Below are 25,279 nucleotides of genomic sequence, written 5' to 3' on the forward strand. Positions count from 1 at the left end.
CATTGGCCAAATTATTAGACGCACTAAAAGATTTTATGTAAAAACTATATAACCAGGTGATACCAGACTATTTCCAGACTATACAGCTTTATTGTTTTTATGTGACTGGAACAGGTTTGCATTTGTTTACGTTAGTGCATCAGTTGGTTAAATTAGACGATATATAATATAAATTTGACCATAAGATAAATTAGACGATATATTGTATAAATATAGAATATTTATTGTATCAAGCAATATATAAGTAAATTATAATAATTAGATCAAACTATTCGACGCATTGTAGTTTTTTAATAATTCCATGATTTGCACGAGTTTATATGCAATACTTTTATATTTAAACATACATGTATAATACATATTTGTTTAAATACATACATGTATTTAAACAAACTATATAACCAGGTGATACCAGACTATTTCCAGACTATACAGCTTTATTGTTTTTATGTGACTGGAACAGGTTTGCATTTGTTTACGTTAGTGCATCAGTTGGTTAAATTAGACGATATATAATATAAATTTGACCATAAGATAAATTAGACGATATATTGTATAAATATAGAATATTTATTGTATCAAGCAATATATAAGTAAATTATAATAATTAGATCAAACTATTCGACGCATTGTAGTTTTTTAATAATTCCATGATTTGCACGAGTTTATATGCAATACTTTTATATTTAAACATACATGTATAATACATATTTGTTTAAATACATACATGTATTTAAACAAACTATATAACCAGGTTATTGAATTTACATTAAAAAGTATTGGCACCAGGATTGTTAGTAATTTTCTGGATATATTTAGTGCACAATGAGTCCTAAAAGTTAGTTCCTTCGCCACAATTTCGTGGAAAAAATAATTTCTGAACTGTTAAGATATACTCTTTTAGAATAATCAGTTCAAGACTGAACCATATTATCAGTACATTAAAAGATAGTACGGTGCGCATGTGTAACCTTAAATTCAACTATGCTCTGTTCAAGTTTAAATATTATAGCGTGTTATGATGTTTAAGAAATTTGCTAATACTATTCTACTTAGTACAAATTGCTAAGAAATTGAACGATATTATGATGAACAAGTTCTAGAATTTCTACTGTGTATATTGAAAGGTCATTAGCAAAATTTTCAGGAAAAAAAAAGCATTATTTTTATGTAAATATGTGGTTGAAGATTTTATTTATTCATATATATATATCTATATATATATATATATATATATAATATAATATAAAACGAAAAAATTATAACACGATGTTTTCAAAGTAATCAGAATTTGAAACGTGGTTACATTTGGAATGATATGCAGCTGAGAGTTCTATTGTTTTCTAGTCAGCAGCGCCATCTACAGATGAACTTTGAAACTGAAAAAACGGTAAGGGATATTTTATTTTATTTTATGACCGCCGTTGAACAGTCGACCCAATTTTTGGGTTTACGACTACTAATGTTCAACGCCGTAGCCTTGTAATTTTGAACCAATCCAGAAGACAAGGAAACTCCTGGATCGGTTCCCCCAGAGGTATTAATAATTTGAGTTTCATCATCAGAATTGTTTTTCTTCAACTAATTTTTCAAATCACCGGTCAATTTTGAAATACCCGATATTAGCTTTCCCGATTCAATATATTTTAAAAAAATTTTATGTGCCATAAAAATATATTTAATCTAAATTTTATGTACCTAAAAATATATATTTTGTTTTTACCTCGAACAAATACTAGAGCAGATCTTTCTTCAGTATCATTATGCAATCTCTTATAGCCGGTGCATTTATATTCTCCAGTTTCATTTTTTGTAATAAAATCAATCTGCAATTCTATTGAAATAGAATTGGAGGTATTGAAGATATCTGAAAAGAAAATCAACATTTGAAAAGTAATCAGAAAACGATAAGACATCAAAAATTATTGGAATATGAAAAATTGCAATAGAGAATAATTTATACTTGCTTAATTCTTCTTTTGATATAACTCTAGATTGATTATAATTAAATGATATCCATGTCAGTGTTAACATTTCAAATAGATCAGAGCTTGCTGCACAAGTCAGGGAAAACGAATCCATTTCTAAAGGTGATTCTTCGCTAACATGCAAATCAAAGCAGTCATTCACATCTGAAAATTAAATTTATTTCAAAACTACATCTATAGTAAATCTAAAAACAAATGTGAACTTATCATTTAACACATTATTTGGTAAGCGTATTTAGTTTTATTTTTTGAAATGCCTACACGCAGATATTTTTAAAGTATACGGTACACTGTCGGAATTTTCATTCTGAAATCACAACAAAATTACCGGTAGCAGTTTGTCCATCTAATTAACAGTAGGGGAGAGTGGGGTCAATTGTAACATTTTTTACTTAACTATTTTCAATTAACAAAAAATCCAATATCTTTTTAGTATTATTTGACAGACGAGTAAAGTAGACTATCCTCTACTAGAAAAAAAATAAATACCTTATTTTAAATGTTATTATATTAGTTATTAACAATTTTTGACAGTCGTGCACTTGTTACAATTGTCCCCACTTACGGGGTCAATTGCAACAATTAATAAATTCAACTAAACCACTGTTAATTATACATATTATCATAGTTGTGATATATTTTTTTATTGATCAAAATAGTAGTGATATTTTAGGAGTAAAAATAATAATGAGCCTAAAGGGTTAAACTTTTAATTTTAAGGGGTTAAAAATTTTAATTTATGCTGTGAAAGGTGACAAATAAAATAATGCACATGCAACATAATATAAATGATATAGGAAACTATTGGTGGTTCTTAAATAGTTAAGTAATGGTTTGTAAACATAAGATTATTTATTTTCAGCTGTTACAATCGTCCCTTTACTTATTGTTACAATTGTCCCCAAGACGCCATTTCAGCTTCATTTGTTTAAAAAAATGCTAGTTAATTGACAAAACTAATCTTTTTTTGTGAAATGTTAATTAAGGTGTCCATTTACATATTCGGTTAATAGTTTTTATTTGTTTAAACAAAATTACTTTGTTACAATATAATATTCTAATACCAAAAAAAGTACTTACGTATCGTGAAAATATCTTTTGTGATGTAACTCTTTCACAAGTACATAAAAATGGTTGACAGCAGGGTTGTACGTGTAGATTTATTAAATACACCTTGTGCGCCACCTAGGAACCAAATCTAGAACCCGACACTCGAAATTTTTGCTCTGTTACAATCGTACCCTGTTACAATTGACCCCACTCTCCCCTACAGTTTAAGAACAATCCCCTTCTTTTATAATTTTGAAACCGTTTACATCTGGCATGTTTAAGAAACCATGAATGCAAAATTATATAGTTTTGTAACCATTTAGAACGAGCATGACTACTGTAACAAACAATTGTAGCTAAGTTATATTTAGCCTTTAGTTAGGCAAACAACATTGAAGTTAGGTTGAGTTGTATTTTTAAAATGAACCGTGTAACAGTTGAGGATTTCAGGACACTGGAACCATTTCATACATGAAAAGATCGGAACAAATATTGGGTGTATCAACGCTGGAATGTGAACCCCGGTACAACCTGTCATGAAAATGATAGATTAGCTTTCTGGGCTACAGTATGGTACTCTGCTTCAAAGATTTACATCGTCGCTCCATAAGGTTGGCGTGGGTAAATTTCTGGTTTCTAACCGTTCAAGATGAAAACAGTCAATAAGAGAATATTCTCAAAATTAACAGTTTGAATACCATCTTTTTTGAGATTATTTGACTGTTATGGGTGAATATGGTAAAATAACAATTAAATAAATTGTTATTACACCATTTCCTCCCAGAAATTTCTAACAGTGCATAAGACAATGTAATTTTGTTTGTGCATTCTAGGAATGAATATAAATCTTGACTTTCATTACTCATTCTTTCTTTTTTTTTTTTTTAGATGAGGCTGTTTCAGGTCTCAATTTTCAAGAAATAAGAAGGGTAAGAAAATATTGAAGCAAACCTGTTACAATGAATAGCATTTGATCATAAGCATCTCCTATTTCATTCTTTCCGTTGCACCTATAATATCCCGATTTATGAGCTGTAACAAACAGCGACGAAGCAGCTTTATCATTCTCATTCATCATCCAAACATAATCATTATTAACCAACGAATTGCCATCATCAAGATGCGTCCAATTGTTCCATTTGTCTTCGAAGCTGAATGGTTTCCAACTCCAGAAAATGTCATCTGGAGGAGGATATGCATCAGCATGGCATAGAAATTGCTTTTTTTGACCAGGCACAAAACAGTTGGAAGTGATATTGTGGATTTTAACAGATGGTTTATCTGTAAGATTACAAAAATGGCAAATTTAGTAAAAAGTTTATTATTTAATCATGTTTGAATCATCAGGGTGACAATTTCTGAGGTCTATGGAAACAAAAACCTGAATAACTGTTGAGCTGTTAGCGAGATTCCGTTTATATTTAATGCATGAATTCGGATATATTTATTTATCACTTGATTATATCATGCGCACTCTTATTGTTATTAAATGTTTCTGAGTTAATAAATATAAATAGTGCAATATTAAGCATATAGTGTAAAATAATGTAATAGTGTTATATCAAGCGTATAGTGAAAAATAGTGTAATATCAAGCATACATCAAGATATATCTCAATTTTCGTGATCTAAACTAGAACTATTTCCTTGCTTATACGGTGCTTGACCGCTAAGAAACAATTGTCAAGCATCGGATTGTGATTTATGCCAAGTTGCGTTTTAGAAATCGTCCAATGAGCATTTTTTCTCAAAATTTTATTATATTTCAATTTGTAGATATCTGAACTAGTTTGTATAATAATAAATCCTCATTGCCTCGATAAATATGTACTTAGTTTTATTTTATTAATCAAGGTCTATTATTAATTATTCCGAAAAATGCGACTTTTCCTTAGAAATTGCCAAGCAGTGTATATCGACAAGCTAGCTTCTCTATTACTATTTTTGATCTTAACTCTTGAGGCTTATTTTTTTGGGTTTAGGAATCAATTTAACGTACATTGTAAAATTTTCGGGATCAAATTACGATAAAGAGAGAAATTACGATAAAAGTATCGGCACTCAAAATGCCGATACTTTTTACAGTAAAATGTTATGGAACAAAAAATGTGATAAACCTTAATATTTACAGTAATAATTACTGTAGAATCCCTGAATCACTCTATTTAAATAAATATTGCTGTAAAAATAAGGGTATAATGTTTTACGGTACAAAAGGTTTTTACGATAAAATGGATTTTACGGATAATGTAATTTTATATCGTGATTTGATTCGGAAATTTTTACACTGTAGTTCACGAAGAAAAAACGCATAACTACCTTTCAGAAAGCCTTCAAAGGCGTCGATGTCTCAACTTTTTAGCAAGTTTTGCAGAATTTGCTATGCTGTTTGCAGAATTTGCTATGCTGTTTGCAGAATTTGCTATGCTGTTTGCAGAATTCACTATTAGCGTTACTTGGCAAAGAAATCAACAAATACTTTTCATGAAACCATGATCTCGAATCATAATCTTTCTATTATAGTGTTTTGTGTTAATAGTGTTTTGTTAATGATATGAAAAATGCAAACCGAAAACTGCATGCATCTTTATAGGTAATTAAATAGAATCTTTTATTTATCTTCTTTTATCATATGCATAGACAAATTGGTCAACCAAGCAGATTTATGACTCTTATTCTTAGTCTCAGTGAATTTTTAATTTTAAATTCAACTCAAAAGACAAATTAACTGGGTAAATAAATGTTTTGTCTTAAACTACCACAAATGTTGTAACAGATAAAAGCTTAGAAATTAATAAAACTTTCCCTTAGGAAAATTTGCCATAAGTTTGCCATAAAAAGTGCCATAGGTTATTCCTAGAGAGTTTTGCCTATGGCAAAATTTTGTTATACACTTTTGCCATAAACGTATGTCAAAATTTTGCCATAAGCGTATGGCAAATCTTTACCATACACGTATGGTACGCTTTTGCTATAGGTCGGTATATGAAGAAGTATATGAGGAAAATTTATCATCGGTAAAACTACACTGGTATATCCTATGGTATTGTTTATATAGCAAATTTTTGCATAGAATTATGGTGAGCTATAGTCTGTAATTAAATTTTTCCATAGGCTATGTTAACATTTCTTCACAAACGTATGGAAGTTTATCATACAACTATACATAGGGAAATTTATACATAGACAATAATAAACAAGAGTGATATTGAATTACAGAGAGCTTTCGGAACTTTTAAGAATAATTATAATAATAGAAATTAACGTGAGAGACTAATTTATTAATTATATGAGAAAAGACAATAATTATGTAAGACAGCCAAGAACTCGTACCGGACAATACCCGGATGATTTAAATCTTTACTACAAAAATTTATTAGAAAACAAAACAGACAATATGAGTAATGAAAGAAAAAATAAGTAAATAAAGGAAATAGAATGAACTTACAGATTTGCTGGTTCTCTACTGTTCATTAATCCAAAATCAATCACAATGTTAAAGATTGAACACAATATCGTAAAAAGGTGCAAAATCTATTATTTGATGTTAGCGAAATTCACACAACATTATTCTAACTATATCAAGTTGTGTATTAGAAACTAAAACGTTAGTGTTTGATTTTTAATTAAGATGCAAATTGTTCTTAAAATCATATTTAACATAGTTAACCCTTTGACGTAGATGAGACAAGGGTGTCCTTCTTATATGTTCTGATGCTCTAGTTAGAAGCAAAAGTATGTTTCGTATTTTTTAATAATAAAAAATAGTCAAATAGTTACATCTGTTAAATTATCGTAATTATGTTTGTCCAAAAATATAAAATCCCAAAAAAGTAGCTTGAAAAAAAAAATTTCATTCATATTCATGTTCAAAAATTTATCAATAATTGACTCTGTAAATTAAAAAAAAATATTTAATAATAAATAACTTTTTCTCTTAGATCTAAATAGCTACAAATAAATAAAAATTTGAAAAATTAATCCATGGAAGTGAGCTGTGTTTGGAAGATTTTACCGATAACGCAGAAAAAGACATGGGTGCTTTAGGCAATATTTCATAACCATACATTATTGAAATACTAAATAAAATATTTTTCACTTATTTTGGCTTTAATTAATACAAAATAATCAAAAAAGTTTGAAAAATATCTTTTATAAAAATTCTGCGTCAAATGGCTATGAAACTAAGCAAAAGAATTATATTTATATAATACATGAGTTACTAAAAAAAATAAATATATAAAAAAAAAGTCAAATGAAACTTGGACTCAAATTAAACTGCGGCATTCATTTCTGATAAATTATTTTACGTTAAGATATTTATTCGAATGATAAAAAGCCATTTAAACAAATTTAAAAAGCCATTTAAACATTTCAACAAATAAGTCTTTACTATTATCTGGCAAATGTATTTAAAAATGTACTAACCTTTAACTAATAAATGAAATATTTTGTTGCTAGAACCTCCTGGAGCATATGCTGTTACCATATAATCATCTGAATCATGTTTAGTGAGGTTGAATACTTCTAGAACAAATTCAAAATCCGTAGACTTGGTTATGTATTTTCCAATAACTAAAGGTAGCTGTTGACCTTTTTTTGTCCACAAAATTCGAATGTCTTTTGTGTATGGAAAAACATTGTAATTTGCTCTCAATTGCACATTTTCTCCAACTCTCTTAATTACGGTATTTACTCCAACGCTAAAATTGACAGTGGATTGTTTTGGAAGTTCTGAAAATCATTAAAAACACTAAAAATCATTTAAATACACAGTAAATATCGGTTATAATCACAATTCACAATATCAGATGGAATTATAGCTATAAAGAGCTTGTTGTTAAAAACAAATACACATTTTTAATGTTAAAATTGCAATAAGAATAACTACAATATAGTATGCTATAGTTTCGGGCACTATAGCTGAATATAATATAATATAATATAATTGGCTTAACGTGTTTACTAGAGTTTACTAATTTTAACTTAATTTACTACTTCTTAAAGAAATAAAAAACAAAGACAAACCATATACATACCAAAAACAGAGATATTAACTTCATGATAGTTTGTTTTTCCCGAATGATCCGTTACATTACATTGATAAGTTCCTTCATCTGCTTTTTCTACATTGATTACTGTTAAAGTCTCAGTTGTAAATCTGTCTCTCATATTTCTTGAATGGGTAATATTGCTGAGAATTATTCGTTCAGGCTAGGAAAATTATTTATAATATAGATGAAAAAATATTTTCATACAATATGGATACATACCATAAATAGAGATATTAGCTTGCTGAGAGTTTGTTTTCCCTGAATAATCTGTTACATTACTATGATAAGTTAGTTCATCCGCTTTCTTTATATTAATTACTATTAAATTCTCAGTTGTAAATCCGTCTGGCATATTTTTCGTATGGGTAATATTACTGAGATAATTCATCTAATTTAGGAAAATTATTAATACGTAAATAAAAAATAGGTGTATACCATATGAGATTTATGTTATGAAAAGACATTTTAACTTTCTGATATTTTGTTTTTCCCGAATGATCTGTTACATTACATAAGTTCCTTCACTTGCTTTTTCTGCATTGATTTTAAAGCTTCAGTTGTAAATTTGTCTCTCAAGTTATTTCCATAAGTTATATTTCTGAGAATAATTCGCTCAGTCTAGGAAAAAAATAATAAAATAACTGAAAAATAATTTTAGATTGTATGCCTTAGCCTGATTGGTAAAAAAATACCACCGGAGATATTTTTATTTTATTTAAATGCTCTAATTTGAAAACACAGTTTAAAACCTTTGTAAAAATAAAAAATTTTGACACGTATTTAAGCAGAGAAATTTGTTTGATAATGTTTAAAGTTTTGAACCAACAGATTCTTGTTGTATGTTTTAATATCAGCAAATTTAAGAAAATTATAAGCCACTGAAAGACAACTTACATCTTTTACTGGATAAATCCACTTCATTTCAACCAAAGTAGTACCCAAGTCGACTTTTACATTACATTTCAGGCTAAAATTTGAATTTACTAATACATATTTTGCATTACTATCATCAATTTCAATTTCAGGAACAGAATGAGTTTCAGCTAAAAAGAAATAAGTCTAGTTAATGATTACGAATAAGTCTACAGTACCTGGCCTAATTATTAGACGCACTAAAGACTCTATGTAAAATCTTAATTATCAGGTGAGACTATATAGCTTTATTGTTTCTTCATGACATGATATTTCTCTTAACTGATTTTACTTTCGTAAATCTTAGAAATTTGTTTTCTTGAATTATATTTTTGTAGTGGTAGATACACTACAGTATTCACCCACCAGAATTATAGCTATGATAGAATTCGATGAATGAATGCCACTAGTTGATTCATTGCTGTTTTGTGCGAAGCCGGGAGAGCTGTATTAAGATCACCGTATTTTTTTTTAGTGCTGAATGTGAGAGGTGTATTAACTTCACGGTTGTAGTCGCTCCTGTGTTGCCGTTAGCAGTCGAGTGTATGCAAGCCAACGTTGTGTGTGATCGAGATGAGACTGAGTAGCAACAGCGTGAGGAGGTGGATAATGATGCAATCACAAGTAGCAAGTCAACTGTTCAATGTGGACCATCCAACGAAGTAGGCGTTACTGCCGATGTAGGCGTATCCAGATCAAAGTGGGCGTTTTGCCAAGGTAGGCGTGTTCACATCACGTCCGAAGGTCACCAATGTGGGGAGAGTAGTTACAGACCATGTCAACCTTCATCTATGAAAAGGTACCCCGACATAGAGTCGAGTTAACATGTCTTATATACTAGTGAATTGTAGTTGTAATTTTGTAGTGGTAGATACGCTACATATACTAATATAATACCTGAAATATTCTATATTTATATAATACTATATCGTCTAATTTATCCAATCGTCAAATTTATATTATATATCGCCTAATTTAACCAATTAATACACGAAAGTAAACAAGTGCAAACCTGTTCCAGTCGCATTAAAAAATAAAGCTGTGTAATATCTCCTGATAACTGAGATTTTACATTTTACATAGAATCTTACAGTGCGTCCAATAATTTGGTCACGGACTGTAAGTCTAGTTAATGTTTACGTTAGTTACGAATTATTGTTTACGCTAATAACTAGTTCGTGCTTGCAAATTATTGATCTGAAACTAATATTAAAAATTTATTCACCCTTTGACGCAGATGAAACACGGGTGGCCCTTTTATATATATTGTTTTGATGCTTATATTAAAAACAAATATATATTTTGGAATTTTTTAACTAAAAAAATCTAATAGATTATTGTTATTATATTTGTAGGGGAGAGTGGGGTCAATTGTAACAGGGTACGATTGTAACAGAGCAAAAATTTCGAGAGTCTGGTTCTAGATTTGGTTCCTAGGTGGCACACAAGGTGTATTTAATAAATCTACATGTACACCCCTGATGGCAACCATTTTTATATACTTTTGAAGGAGTTACATTACAAAAGATATTTTCACGCTACGTAAGTACTTTTTTTGGTATTAGAATATTATATTGTAACAAAGTAATTTTGTTTAAACAAATAAAGATTATTAACCGAATATGTAAGTGGACACCTTAATTAACATTTAAAGAAAAAAAGATTAGTTTTGCTAATTGACTAGCATTGTTTTTAACAAATGAAGCTGAAATGGCGTCTTGGGGACGATTGTAACAATAAATAAAGGGACGATTGTAACAGCTGAAAATAAATAATCTTATGTTTACAAACTATTACTTAACTCTTTAAGAACCACCAATAGTTTCCTATATCATTTATTATTTTATCAGTTTCCTATAGCATTATTTTATTTGTCACCTTTCGCAGCATAAATTAAAATTTTTAACCCCTTAAAGTTAAAAGTTTAACCCTTTAGGTCTCTGCTCATTATTATTTTTACTGCCAAAATATCACTACTATTTTGATTAATAAAAAAATATATCACAACTATGATAATATGTATAATTAACTATGTTTTAGTTGAATTTATGAACTGTTACAATTGACCCCGTAAGTGGGGACAATTGTAACAAGTGCACGACTGTCAAAAATTGTTAATAACTAATATAATAACATTTAAAATAAGGTATTTATTTATTTTTTCTAGTAGAGGATAGTCTGCTTTACTCGTCTGTCAATTAATACTAATAATATATTGGATTTTTTGTTAGTTAAATATAGTTAAGTAAAAAATGTTACAATTGACCCCACTCTCCCCTACTAAAATATAAAATCCTAAAAAGTTGTCTGATTCTTTTTCATTAATAACTACATAAATAACTACAATTCATAATAACTACATTCATAATAACTTCATAATAATAACTTCATAATAATAACTTACATAAATAACTACAATTAAGTGCCAATATGAAAAGTTATTGCACAGCAGTGAGCCGAGTTTGGAAGACTTTACCAATAACGCAGCAAAAGACACCGGTGTTTCAAGCTGTATTTCATCACCGTAAATTATTTAAATGCCTAATATATAATATTTTTCACTTATTTTAGCCTAAATTATGAAAAAAGGTTAAAAAATATTTTTAATAAAAATTCCACGTCAAAAAGTTGGGGAAAAAATAGTTTTTCTTTCTCTTTTACAAAAGTTACAAAGTTTTAAAAGAAGTTACAAAATTCTTTACAAATTGATGAAACGATCATAGATTTAATAATAGATTTCAAATAAATGATTAGGAAGTTGGCTGAGTGGTAGCTCTTCGCGTTCCCGTGCCACAGGTCCTGAGTTCGATCCTCGGGTCGAGCAAGGTTGACTTAGCCTTTCATCCCTTAAGTGGGTCGATAAATGAGTACCAAGCATGCTTGGGAACTAAACACTGGGAGTTTCGCGTTCGGCTGACCACCTGACCGGAACATCTGCTTCTGCACCCCAGAGCCCAAGGTCAAGAAAACTGAGATGGATACAGTAGGCCTTGGCCCTCTATGGGCTTTCGCGCCACTTAGCATATGAAATTATCAATCTATTACCAATTGATGTCCTCACATCAATTGGTATATTTTCTTCAGCTTTTCTCTGATTTAAAGTTTAACCTGATCTTTTATGTTAACATATTTGTTCACAGAGTTAGTAAAAACAAATTTTAGTCTAGGTTGTTTCCAAATATGTTCACAAAATTAACAGACATATATAAATACTTAAATAATGTTAAACTTCTAGTAAATTCTACTTGTATCCTTCTTTTATTTACTTGTCTATGTTTGTAATGCAGGATGTTTTGTAATCATTATCCTTGATAAATGTTTTTGGAATCCTCGTAAAAAATACAGACAGAAAAGTACACACATTAAGCGAAAAAACAAAAACGCTCTCAAAATCTGTCCAATCACAAATGAGGCAGTCTTTAAAACATTGAAAGCTATTTAATTTCGTAATAAAAATAGAAAAAAAGTTGAAAGGCGTTTATTAAAAACATCATTTGTCATCCCAACTTATTTCGATGCAAGTCTCAAACGTAAGTAGACTTGGACACAAAAATACTATTATCTATTATAAATTTTTAATAATTAAAAAATCATAAGAAAGTTTCTTACTTTAAAAATATTTCAATGCTACAGCTCTATAAGCTCAATTTATTATTTTAATTGAAGAATATTAAAATTATATATGAGCTCTTTCGCAAAAGTAAGGCTGTTCTTTTTTAAGAAAATGCATCTATATATGTATTTTAAACAAAAATTGAATTATATCTAAATTCAACTTACGCAATATATCTATTTCTAAGCTAAACATAGCAGAACGGTCTTCATATTCTGCACTGCAATGAAAACTTCCTTGGAAATAGTTGCTAGGATTCTTTAAAACAAATCCGACCGTCGGATCGTACTTTAAATTTTTATTGGTTGGAACAAGATCTTTTAGCTTCCAAAGACTGACTTTGGTGTTTGAAACTGTGGGAAGACATGGTATTGTCGCTGATACACCTTGATGAAGTGTCATAATGTGAAAATATTCCTCATACAGTGGTATCAAAAGATGAGAATTATCTACAAAAATCACATTTTATTATAAACAACATTTTTTTAATTAGAAAATACAATTTCAAAAGAGCCTTGATGCGAAATTTATGAATAGTTTAAATACTACTGATAAATACTGAAAAAAGTATTTGAAAACAACAATCTTCCATCGATATTTATAAATTTTAGCAATTTAAATTCAATTTTCAGCAAATTTATTTATTTTTATTTATTTATTTATTAAAAAATTAATTTAATTTTTTTTTTTTGCAACTCACTCTAAACTCTTAAAAAATGTGATTAAATTACTAGAAGTAAATTAATTTTTACTGTTAAAACCATATTTCAATGCCCATAAAAATTAATAAATAATCTAAGTTTCAAAGCTAGAAAACAAATTAAATTAAATTAATTCCCATTCACAATTTGGCAGTCAAAGGAAATATTAGGTGGTAACTTTAAATTTTAGAAAATTATTTAAATCGTGTTAAAATATCAAGAATTTTATTTGCAAAACATATGTGGGCTTTTAAAATTCACACATTTAAATAAGATTCAAAAATGGAAAAAAAAACACTATATATATTTTTGTCAACATGAGATTAGTTTATCAACATAAAACAGCTATAGAATTTGATTGTTTTTTACTGTTAAGTCCATATTTCAAGGCATATAAAAACCAAGAAAGTGTGCTTTTGAATTTCAAAGATAATAAACAAATTCCTATTCAAAATTTAATATTTTGCATTGAAAAGCTCATTAAATATTAGGTAGGAATAGAAGAAATATTAGGTGGCAGTTTTAAATGTTCGAAAAATCATTTCAAATTTATTGTAATATCAAGAAATTGCTATGGAAATCATATTTGTGCATCGAAATTTTACGTCACTCAACACATTTTTCTAGCACGTTTTTTCAGTTTATTATAGATTTTATAATATTATCCATTCATTTTATTGAATTTACTGAAATTGCAGTAAAATTCCTAAATATATGAGTCTGGTTATAAATAAATCACGAAATTATTTTATAGGCTAATACGCGTAAATACTTGGACTTGAAAAATACATTAATATTGCATATTTAAAGTTTACTAAAGCCTCAAATTTGAATGTTTTCAAAATACCACTCCTCATGTTTTTCCAATAAGCTTTTTAATTCATTATAGCCTACTATGATACTTAATAATCATTTTATGGAATTTACAATAATTGTTATAAAAATCCTAAATATATGAATCTCGTTTAACATAAATCACGCAATTATTTCATATAGGTCTACATTTTCAATTGAATATGTATTTATAATCATGAAACAAAATCATTAAAATCATTGTTCTAATCACTAAAATCATAGTCAAGCACGTCAGATACTGGCCGTCACTAATATGCGCCTTTCGTTTGCAAGAATTGCAAGGTGAAAATCCATCTTAATTCAGAACCTCACGAATAGATGGCAGCACCACTCATTCATGAGATTACTTCTTCATTTTAGACATAGATAAGAAGGACAAAGAAATTTTATCCAGATCCCTGTGTACCCATGGCATTAGTAACTGATTGATCACAATGAATGCAGATTCAGTTGTTAGCCAATTGTCCTATATTATTCTTATTAATATGCTTTTTAGGGGCATTAATAAGTGTTCCCTATATTGATTTGTTTTTAAGAATTTCGATGCCTAAGCACGGGATGTAGAACTTTCTCAAAAGAACATTAACAGTGTAGTAACCTAAGTGTAGTAATTTGATTATTATCGTCAAAACCCTGAGAAAACGGAAAAAGTCAGTTAAATTTGCGAGAATTTATTACAATAATCCGTCATTATTCACAATCTAACAGCAAAGCGTAACATAATTTCGGCATATGCGGTTTTATCTTATTTGCTACTCTGTGCGTTGAGATTGTGTCGTCCGCAGTTTGTCCTTAAGTCATAGTTTTACTAAATATTTACTTACCATCAACAAAAATGTAAATGGAAGCTCTGTCATTTTCATGGTAACATACATATCTCCCAGTATCATAAAAAGAAGTAAAATGTAAACTAATAATGCTCTCGTAGCCATCTTCAACTGCATTGCTGTTCCATGTGGCTGGAGCACTAATATTTTCATACTCTTTATCATCAGACTAATAAAAAAGATTGAAAATCATACTTTGAAATTATGGAGAGAAAAAACTATCACAAAAATTAGTTATTAAATGACCAATTGACGTCAATAACGTCACTTTGGCCAATTTCTACTCTAATTATAAAGTGTTAATTTCAATACATTGCTATCGGAAGTTTGTGAAACGTTTTTATGCGATTTTAATTAATTTTGCTGCGTAATGTAATTTAATTTTATTTCTTACAGTGGTTTAATTATCTTGATAATTAAATCGCACATCAAGTGGATTTAAGTCTTTTTTTGTAATTGCCCAACTCTTTTTATTATCCTTGCATTGTTTAATTCTACATTATGAAAAGAAAAATACTTATGATAACAACTTTGAAATTAACTTTGATTAACTTTGAAAACCGGGGGGGGGGAGATCTCTGGTTTCCAAAACAGAATGCAGGTGACCTATTTACATCGCCTTTCGTTTTTCTTCAAATAAATTTTAAATCGTTGATTAAGTTTGTAACATCCGTTAAGCTGAATTTTTATCATTTAGTCATTCCTAAGTCAAGTCATTCCTAACAGTCACGCACGAGATTCTTGAAGATTATTACTTTTTGTCGAAACGTCTATCTTTGTCTGAAATATCTAAGAAAAAAAGTTAATGCATAAAAATGATTTATTTATATTTCGATTCTTTTTTCATCATTTCAACTGTATAAAAAAATTATAGTATCAGATTTCCTCATATGCGTCATGAAATTGCCCTTGAGTTTCCCCCTGAACTAATAGGAAAATGCTATAAACATTTATTAAAACAAGAATACGAAAAAAATATATAAATCCTTTTCTTGTGGATTGTTGATCGTATTTCGTACAATATGCATACAATAAAAAAATTACTATATAGATTATAAAAATTATTGCATAGTGTACAGAAAAAGGGAAAAGAATTAACAATCTGATTTGCTTTTGAATTCAAGTCTAAATTTTCACTTTGTAAGAAGAAAATCAACCTCTGGAATCATCCTCAGAAAAGCTTGATCTGGTTTTAGAGTTCTGTACAATTTTTGGAGAGCCTCAAATATAAAATTAAAAACAAAAATAAATGCCTACAAGGCAATCGTGCGTTCCATTCTTCTGTATGGTGCCGGATGCTGGAGTCCCCGGAATTCCGAAAAAGAAAAACTTGACACTTTTCAAAATCGATCTTTCAAAGTAGAAGAACTTTTAACAAAATCCCATCTGCTAATGAAAAAATTTTAAAACGAAGATGGCTAGGTCATATACAAAGAACAGATCGAAACAATCCTGTAAATGTTGCAAGCTCATGGGCACTTGACGGAAAGAGAAAAAGAGGGAGACCGAGACTAATGTGGCAATGATGCATTGAGGGAGATCTTAGTAGAGCTGGATTATTTGGATGGAAGAAGAGCGTTGCTTGGCCAAAGACAGGAGTGCGTGGAGAAAAAGACTCGAGGCCTTATGTGTCAGTTCGGCACAAAGAGGATAAGTAAGTAAGGAGGAAAAGCTATGGATCCAATAATAAACCTTGAATATGTTAAATTAAACTGAGGATTTTCTTTTCTATTGCAATAGATTTTTAATAGGTTTTAGAAAGCTTCGAATGGCAGATTTCAAATCTGCCATCAGTTTCTCTTTGCAAGTTGCAATTTCTTTCTAAATGACATTTTTTGTCTATTTTGTGTTGAAATGCGCAAGCTTAAAAACATTATAAACAACAGGAGGCCGTATAAATATTGCGACAAACTTCTAGAGGACCTAGGATTTATCATCAGAATTAAAACTGAATTGGAACTCATGCCCTGAAATGTCATCGTACGCCGCTAGGAGCGCTTTCCTATAATGAACTTTTTCTTCGCATGCTTCTGAACAGTTCTTAATAGGAAATAACCTTTAGCCGCGTAGGATGGCATTTCTGGGCATGGGTTCCTTTACAATTTTAATCCTGATTATGTAACTTTACTCTCCTAGAAGTTTTTCGCAATATTTACTCAGCCCTCTGCTATGTATAATGTTTTAAACTTGTACAATTCGACAAAATATAGATAAAAAATTTCTTTTGTTGAAAAAAAAAATCTGCAGATTTAGGAACAAAATTAATTTCAGATTTGAAATCCTTACACCCGAAAATTAAACAAGATTAAGTATTTGTATAAATTCAACAACACACGTGTACCTAATGAAAACGATATTTTGAGTATCTAAATCAGACAACTCATTTTTTCTAAATATGCGTACCTTTTCACTGATTTTGAATTTCTTACAATCAATATATGGTATTTCATATTTTATAACAGTTGTTGAACAGCCGACATAATTTTGAGTTTACGACTACTAATATTCAGCTCCGTAGCCTTGTAATTTTGAACCCAATCCAGAAAACAAGGGAACTTCTGGATCAAGTATTGGGAGAAATTTGTCTTCGTGGAGGACTTTTTGAAGGAACATGGAGAGGAAAACCACAAAAATCTCCTATGGTTAGCCTGATGAAAAGCGGAGTATAACCCATGATCCTTCTACCACTGTGGATATTTTATGTCAACACTACGGTCGGTACGAGCCGGGTGCGGAATTCGTATCGATCAGTCATAGCTGGGATTCAAACCCGGTTTGAATCATTCGAAGACGAACGCTCTATCCCCTAAGCCACCACAGCACAATGTATGGGATATTATTTTATGATTTTATTACCGTCATTGAACAGCTGACCGGATTTTTACGGTTTATGACTACTAATGCAGCAATCAAAAGCTAATTTTAATAATAAATTTCGCATATTATTTCGCCATCTCTCTAAAATTGATTTTGGGGAAACGGAAATTTAAAAATACCATTTGTTTTTTACTTATATACTTAAAAGTGAGTAAAACTCTACAGCTCTTACAATTTTTTTCAATCAAATAATAAATAATTATAAGATATTAATTTTCATAGTCATATCTTTGGGAGATAGTTTTATAATTATTTGCAAATAAAAAAAAATATAAAAAATCCCCTCCCTTTTTTTTTTTTTCTTTTTTTTTTTTTAACTAAATAGTTTTAGATGTAACTCGAAATACAACAAGCGAAATTAGCATTATTTGAACAACTTTGATTACACATACCCTGCGTTATTAAAATCGGACTCCAAAAACGCATTACAAATCTATTATGATCAGAATATCATAGAATATTAATAGAAATGATTCGTTTACGCATCTTTGGCCGAAAGTAGGTCAATTAATTAAAAAATTCAAGGTCAACCCATTTCAAGATTTAGATTTGTATTTTACTATATTAGATCGAAACGCATGCAGATCATGTTTTTTTTTCCTTAGCCTAATTTACGATACATACACCGAAGAGCCATTACATTATGACCACACTGCTAATAACATGTAGAACCACCTTTAGTCCTCAAAACTGCTAGCACCCGCCATGGCATTGACTCCACAAGGTGCTGATAGATATTCTGAGGTATCTGGTACCAAGCTCTCACCAACTGGTCCTGCAATTCCCTCACATTGCGAGGGGGTAGCGTGGCAGCGCGAATTTGGTTTTCCAAGTAGGACCACAAATGCTCTATTGGATTAAGGTCAGGTGAATTTGGGGGCCAAGACATGACTTGAAAGTCACTGGAATGTTCTTCGACAATTCGACCCTTATGACATGGTGCACTATCCTGTTGGTAAACACCATCCCCAGCAGGAAAAACTGTTGCCATGAATGGGTGAACCTGGTCTGTAACTATGTTCAAGTAGCTTACAGAAGTCAGGGATTGTTCTATGAGGATTATGGGTCCTAATGTGCCCCATGAAAACATAGTTCCTGGGCGAGAAACCATGAAAACCTGGACGAGCCCATTGTTATAGATGGAGGGTGGTCATAATGTAATGGCTCTTCGGTGTATATTTTTTAATAAAAATACTATTCGTTTGATATTTTAGGCAAGAGTAATATGCAAAAATATCAGAACTAATAAAGATTAAAAACATGCATATCAGAAGCAGGCAAATAATATAACTTTGCTTCTTTTTATGGAACATAACTCACCATTGGATCAATATAACCCCATGACAGATATTGCGGTCCTTCACACTTTATAACGATCGTTGAGTTTACTTTAATGTCAATAAAAGGCTCTGTAACATTAAGTTTAATTTCCATTTTCGGATCAGCTGAAATTTAAAAAAATTGGAATTAATCATAGATTTTTCCAGATTAGAAATCAGTTGGAAATTCAAAATTTATTTGGTTTTTTAATAGAAAAAAATTCAAATTCACAGAGGAAAAGTGGTTACTCTAAAAGTAATAAAATTTTCTCTCCGAGCATTTTAAAATGTGCAGTTTTTAATGTAAAAATGAGAAATTAAACAATATGAGTGAAGGATTATAGAGGGTATTTTGTGACCATCTTTAATCTATATATTTTAAAATCTTTATCAAAAATGGAACCAAAAGAGTTCTAATCTGGATTGCAATATAATGTTTAAGCTAGGACAAAACTAAAAACGCCACCGAATTCGGAGGAATCACTATGGAAGAAGGCCTTTATTCGAAACATTGACCCCAACTGTTAACCGAATAAATAGAAGCAATTTTGAAAGCGGCAGCTGCATGAATATTGTATTGAATATTGAATTAAAAAGTGCATTAAAATTAATAAATGGCGAAGTATGATGTGCACATTAAAATTAACTGTCCCTGCGATAACAAATGCTTTCTAAAATCTCATTGTTTGTATTACTTTTAATTACAGTTTGCATTATTAAGTTTACAAATAGTTCATAATATCAAGTTTGCTTACAGTTTACATTATTAAATTTGTATTATTAACTTTCGAAATGTAGCAAGACAGTCTTTATTCATCAAAACTTCGTAATGATCATTTTAACAATTTAAAAAATAAATCTGATTTTCTACGTAATTTTTCATTATAGTTTGCATTATTAAGTTTGAAAATAGTTAATGTTCAATTTGCTTACAGTTGGCATTAATAAGTTTACACATGGTTTGCATTAAGTTTAAAATATGTTTGCATTATTAAGTTTGAATTATTAGGATGAGTTATTAATTTTCGGAATGTAGCAAGACGTTTTTATTTATTTATTTTTTTGTTCATCAAAACTTAGCAATAACCATTTATAGTAATTTAAAAAACTAAATCATATTGTTTGTGTTATTTTAATTATTATTCGCATTATTAAGCTTTCAAATAGTTTGCTATATTCATTTAGCACATACTTTGCATTAAGTTTACATTTTGTTTGAAAAATTTTAAGTTTGAACTTTTATCTTTCGAAATGTATCAAGACGATTTTTTTTATTATCAAAACTTTATGCATAATGACCATTTTATGTTATTTAAAAAACTAAAAAGTGAATCTAATTGTTTGCATTATTTTTAATTATAGTTTTATATAGTTTGCATTATTAAATTTAAAAATAGTTTGTATTATTAAATTTTCTTGCAGTCTGCATATAGTTTGCATTAAATTTACTTGCAGTTTGCATATAGTTTGCATTAAATTTGCTTGCCGTTTCTAAATAGTTTGCATAGAATTTGCTTTATTATTATTCACTTTCTACATATAGCTAGTAGACGTTTTCTTTGTTTATCAAAATTTGATAATGGCTATGTTAAGTAATTCAGAAAAATAAATAAAATTAGTAATTTTCTAACATAGTTGTTCTCTGTGACAAATTACAAAGCATAAGCTATAAAAACTTACCTGATGAAATTACAATTTCATTCACGTTGCTTATGCAAATGAATAAAAATAACTTCACTCCAGCTTTTTTTATGGATAAAGATATCATAATGTCATATTGTTTTAGTAATTTCGAAGTTTTTTTTAACAAAGAATTAATCTTTGAATTTGAACATAAATAAATAATGTATTTTCATAATTCCATAAGCATATTATTTGCTTTAAACACATATCTTCTTGTAGCTTTTCACCTTCTGCGTTTCACGAAATTTTGACTCAGGATGTACCTTTTCAACGGAAATACATCCTGCAAATAGTTAAACGGGTAAAATAGATAATTTTGTTCCGGAGTAAAAAAAAAAGAAAAAAAAATGCTGATCATTAAATGAAAGGAAAATATAAAAACTTATCAATTAATTTCACTGGGGAACAATTCATTCCTTTTTTCTGTTTCATAATTTATTTTTTAATCGAGCTGAGATATTTGCGTGTCGCTGATTTCAAATCTGGAACTGGAACTACAATAATTTAGCAGGAAACCTATACACCGAAGTGTTTATCCCTTGTATGAAAGTTGTTATTGACAAAGGGATAAATTTCTTAAAATAATCTATTTACATTATTTTGGCGAAAAATAAATTTTTAATAAGTTAAATATATTCTCTTAAGTATACGATAAAAAAAGGAGAAAAAAAGGAAAGAAAAAAAAAATTAAAAAGAAGAAGAAGAGAAAAAAAAAGGGGGGGGGGGTGAGATCCAAGATCCTAGTTGCGATGTCTGACTTTCGTTAAGTCATAAAGTTGTCGATAAAATTTGTTTCATGGCTTTGGAGGTCAGTTCCTGACTTACGCACAAGTTTATTTACAATTGAAGGAAAATATATACAGGGATGATATAGGTATTTACATGAAATGATAACAGAAACAGATGAATTGCGCATATTTACATGATGATATAAATGAGGGTCATTTTTTACAGGGGATTATTTACATGATAAAAAACTTTGCGATTAGACAATTAAACTTTATATCATCTTGTTAAAAGAGATAGATTTATAAATATTATTAAACATTAATAAATATTTCTCTCTAGAGAGCTCAAAAAAAGTTTTATAAATCATCAAAAGTATTCTTTTGTTAGAAAAAGTGAGCTGAGTCGTGCTGTCCTCTAGTGGTGGATTTTAAAGTTGTCTGGAGATTTGCTGTTTAGGTACTTCGATCTAGTGAACAATTGTTTAATTTCAACAAAAGTGTCTGTGATGTATATCCAGTTAGGGAATTCTAGAGTTCGATCTAGTGAAACGGGATAAAAATAAAGGAGAGAAAAGGAAAACGAAAAAAAAAACTTTCCGTGAATGTTCCATTAAAGTTGAAAATCTTCTTGACATTTCTGCTTATAAGAAGATATAAATATTTTATAATTGAAATATTGTAAATTTATTTAGGAGGCAAGGATGGCGCCAGATTTTGCCCGACAAAGGGTCAAGTCTCCCCCGACAGGGGGCTCAAATAAATTAATTCAAAATATTTAAATTAAAACGAATTTTATACTTTAAATGTTTTTCTCACATCATTTTTTTCAAGCGTGTTCCTAAGAATCTAAAATCACTGACATTGATACCATAATGTCCAGAGTTGAAGGGCACAGTTAAGATATTAAATTTAATTCGTGCAGGTGCAAATCATAATTTAATACACGATTTCAAACGCAAAAACATTCTCTTTTTCTTAATAAACATTCCTTCAGATTTTTGACTTAGTGGTTTGAGACGAATTACAAAACATTTAACGCTAGCAGTGTTATTGAAGTTATTAAGCCATAAATATTAAAAAGACTCATTCTTGTATGAATTTCTTGGTTTACGAATATAATCGGACGTCTCTTTGTGAATTAAAATTTGTCTGATTTTTAGGAAAGTACAACACAGTTTTCTCAGATTTTTTATCCCCTTTATTTGGAAAGCTTATGCGTAAAGTAATGAATTATATTGATTTTTGACATTGGATGTTTTTAAATTACACGCTACAGTGAATAATGCTTAGTTATGGAGTTATATAACACGTTACGGATACGAAATGTCAGACTAATTCGCATGTGCCGGGAAAAAATATTTTTATATATCCTCGATCCTTCGATACATCAGAAACTATTCAACCAATTTCCATTTTTCCTCTACGATAGTATAAATAATCAAAATATCTACAAGTTAGGGTGTTATTAATTATGAATTTTTATAAGCTTACGTTTAGAACCGTCTAGTTAAAGTTTATTTTTTCGAAAAATGTGAAAAAGCAGATTAAAAAAAGTACAATAAAAGGATATCGAAAACGTCATTCACTACATTGTCGAGAATTAAATTATTAATAATTTTTATTTTTAGCAGCAGCACTTGATGCATATATCATTCGCTGGAGAGCATGCTGAGAGAATAAACACATTGAGCATAAAAATTATTAATATCAATTATCGAGCCGTTGTCGCTCAGGGGATCGCTCAGGTGAACCGGGTTCAAATCCATGCTAAGGCTGGTTGATGCTAATTCCGCACCCGGCTCGCACCGACCACATTGCTGGCGTAAAATATCTACTGGGGTAGACGGTAGTAGTAGTAATTCATTTACGTCGCAGTAGAGCTGCACAATGGGCTATTGGCAACGGTCTGGGAGACATCCCTGAGGATGATCCGAAGACATGCCATCACAAATTTGATCCTCTGCAGAGGGGATGGCACCCCCGCTTCGGATACCCGACGACCAGCACGCGAAGTCGAGCACTTTACGGTAGAACAGTTTAACGAGGACCAATAACGCACACCCTCGGTCCCTACGCAGACTGATCCGAGTGGTCACCCACCCGCACACTGACCGCAGCCAGTGATGCTTGCCATCGGTGATCTGCAGGGAACTGTGTCTTAACGAGCAGTCCACCACATCATGGGTTAGAGTCCCCTTGCTGTCAGGCTAATCGTGGGAGGTTTACCTCTCCGTGTAACGCAAACGCGGGTTAGTTCCGTTAGGCAAAATTTCCACGAAGGCAAAATTTCTCCCCATACTAAATCCTGAAGTTTTCTTGTCTTCGGAATTGGGTTAAAAATTACAAGGCTACGGTCCTGAATATGGGTCGCCGTAAACTCCAATCATAATAAACAAATTTCTCTAAAAATAAATAAACTTACCTTCTTCTCTCCCCCATATCATTGTTTAATAATGAGAAAAATGCTCCTCCTCCATATTATGCAATAGCAACTGATCATAAAGATGTTTTATTTAAAGAAAAAAAAATCTCAACATTTTCTTTAAAAAAATTTTATGTCAGAAAGAGTTTTAAAAAGTAAGAAAAGTGAATGAAATGTTTTAGAAACCAGTCTCTCTAAGAAAAGGTTAGAATTTCTTTTAAATGTTATTCTTTGAAGTTTTTGATCACTGAAATATGTCGAACAAAAGTGAGAGACTAATTTATTTTGTTAAAATATTTTTAATGAAACAAGATGCTTCAAAAATGACTTTTTATATTAATGAAAAAAAGTTCATTTGTTTTTATCAGACGTGGTGTAACGTATAACACTCGTTGCCTTTCACACATGATCTTATTACAAATATGCGAGGAGGATACCCATAATAGCGTTTCAGAAAAAAAGAAAAAATTGTATCAGAGATAGTAATGATTTTTGGTATTTATGTAAAAAAAACAATAGTTTTTAAGTTACTTATGTAAAGGCACCGTAACTAATTTTATAACTGATGTTTATATAAATGTTTAAAACTACCTACAAAAACATCTAAAAATATATTTCGTTTTAACGAATTAGTTCTCTGTTGTCTTTCAAGGATAAATTATTTTAAACTTTTTGTTTTGTTAGACCCATTTCCTAAGATATTCCCAAATTAATTATTATTTGTGAAAAAATGTCGAATTTTCTGAAGAATTACTAATTATTTATTTTGAATCCTATTATTATTTTCTTTTACTTCTATATAATATCTAATATAGTAAAGCTATAAAAAAATTGCACTCTCGTTTTGAGTTTGTATAATTATAAAATAAATAGTATAAATAATATATATAGTATAAATAATATAGTAAAATAAGTAGTATAATTATAAAATAAGTTTCTTGTACTTATCATATTTGAAATTGCAAACTATTAAAGTAGTTACAATAAAATCTTCACTCTAATAAAAAATGAATAAAATAATAACGCTAAAATAAATTGGATCGGATTAATTAAAATCTTAATTTTTAATGAAAATGAATAAATTGGATAGGATAATAATGAGGTTTAAGTAAATTGCCTCGTATGATAATGAAATAAAACTTTTCTTTTAATTTTTATTATTTTTTGAAACTGCTAACTATTGGAATAGTTTCATTAAAATTTACATTTTAATTGAAAATGAATAAAATAATAAGGTTTAAGTAAAGCACT

General features: G+C 29.6%; 1 protein-coding gene across 2 annotated transcripts in view; it reads right to left on the reverse strand.

Moving 5' to 3' along the window:
- The window catches only part of LOC107436259 (vascular endothelial growth factor receptor 1), a 44,494-nt gene extending 23,384 nt beyond the window's left edge, over positions 1–21,110 (reverse strand). Inside the window, exons 1-10 of one of the 2 annotated variants that reach the window (XR_006226014.3) lie at positions 20,876–21,103; positions 19,197–19,321; positions 14,997–15,168; positions 12,784–13,065; positions 8,986–9,134; positions 8,077–8,251; positions 7,466–7,771; positions 3,990–4,319; positions 1,968–2,132; positions 1,724–1,867 (exon numbers count right to left, since the gene is read on the reverse strand). Coding sequence is in view for 1 of the 2 variants with exons in the window: in XM_043049795.3 (XP_042905729.2) it covers positions 1,724–1,867; positions 1,968–2,132; positions 3,990–4,319; positions 7,466–7,771; positions 8,077–8,251; positions 8,986–9,134; positions 12,784–13,065; positions 14,997–15,168; positions 19,197–19,321; positions 20,876–20,963 (1,936 nt within the window). In the remaining variant the exon portion in view is untranslated. Of the gene's footprint in view, positions 1–1,723; positions 1,868–1,967; positions 2,133–3,989; positions 4,320–7,465; positions 7,772–8,076; positions 8,252–8,985; positions 9,135–12,783; positions 13,066–14,996; positions 15,169–19,196; positions 19,322–20,875 lie in introns of both variants that reach the window. The other variant, XM_043049795.3, reaches the window with a different exon arrangement.
- Positions 21,111–25,279: the final 4,169 nt, after the last annotated feature.

Source organism: Parasteatoda tepidariorum, chromosome 12, assembly GCF_982258835.1.
Source record: "Parasteatoda tepidariorum strain Cologne lab strain chromosome 12, Ptep-v5.0, whole genome shotgun sequence".
NCBI classification, from domain to species: Eukaryota; Metazoa; Arthropoda; class Arachnida; order Araneae; family Theridiidae; genus Parasteatoda; species Parasteatoda tepidariorum.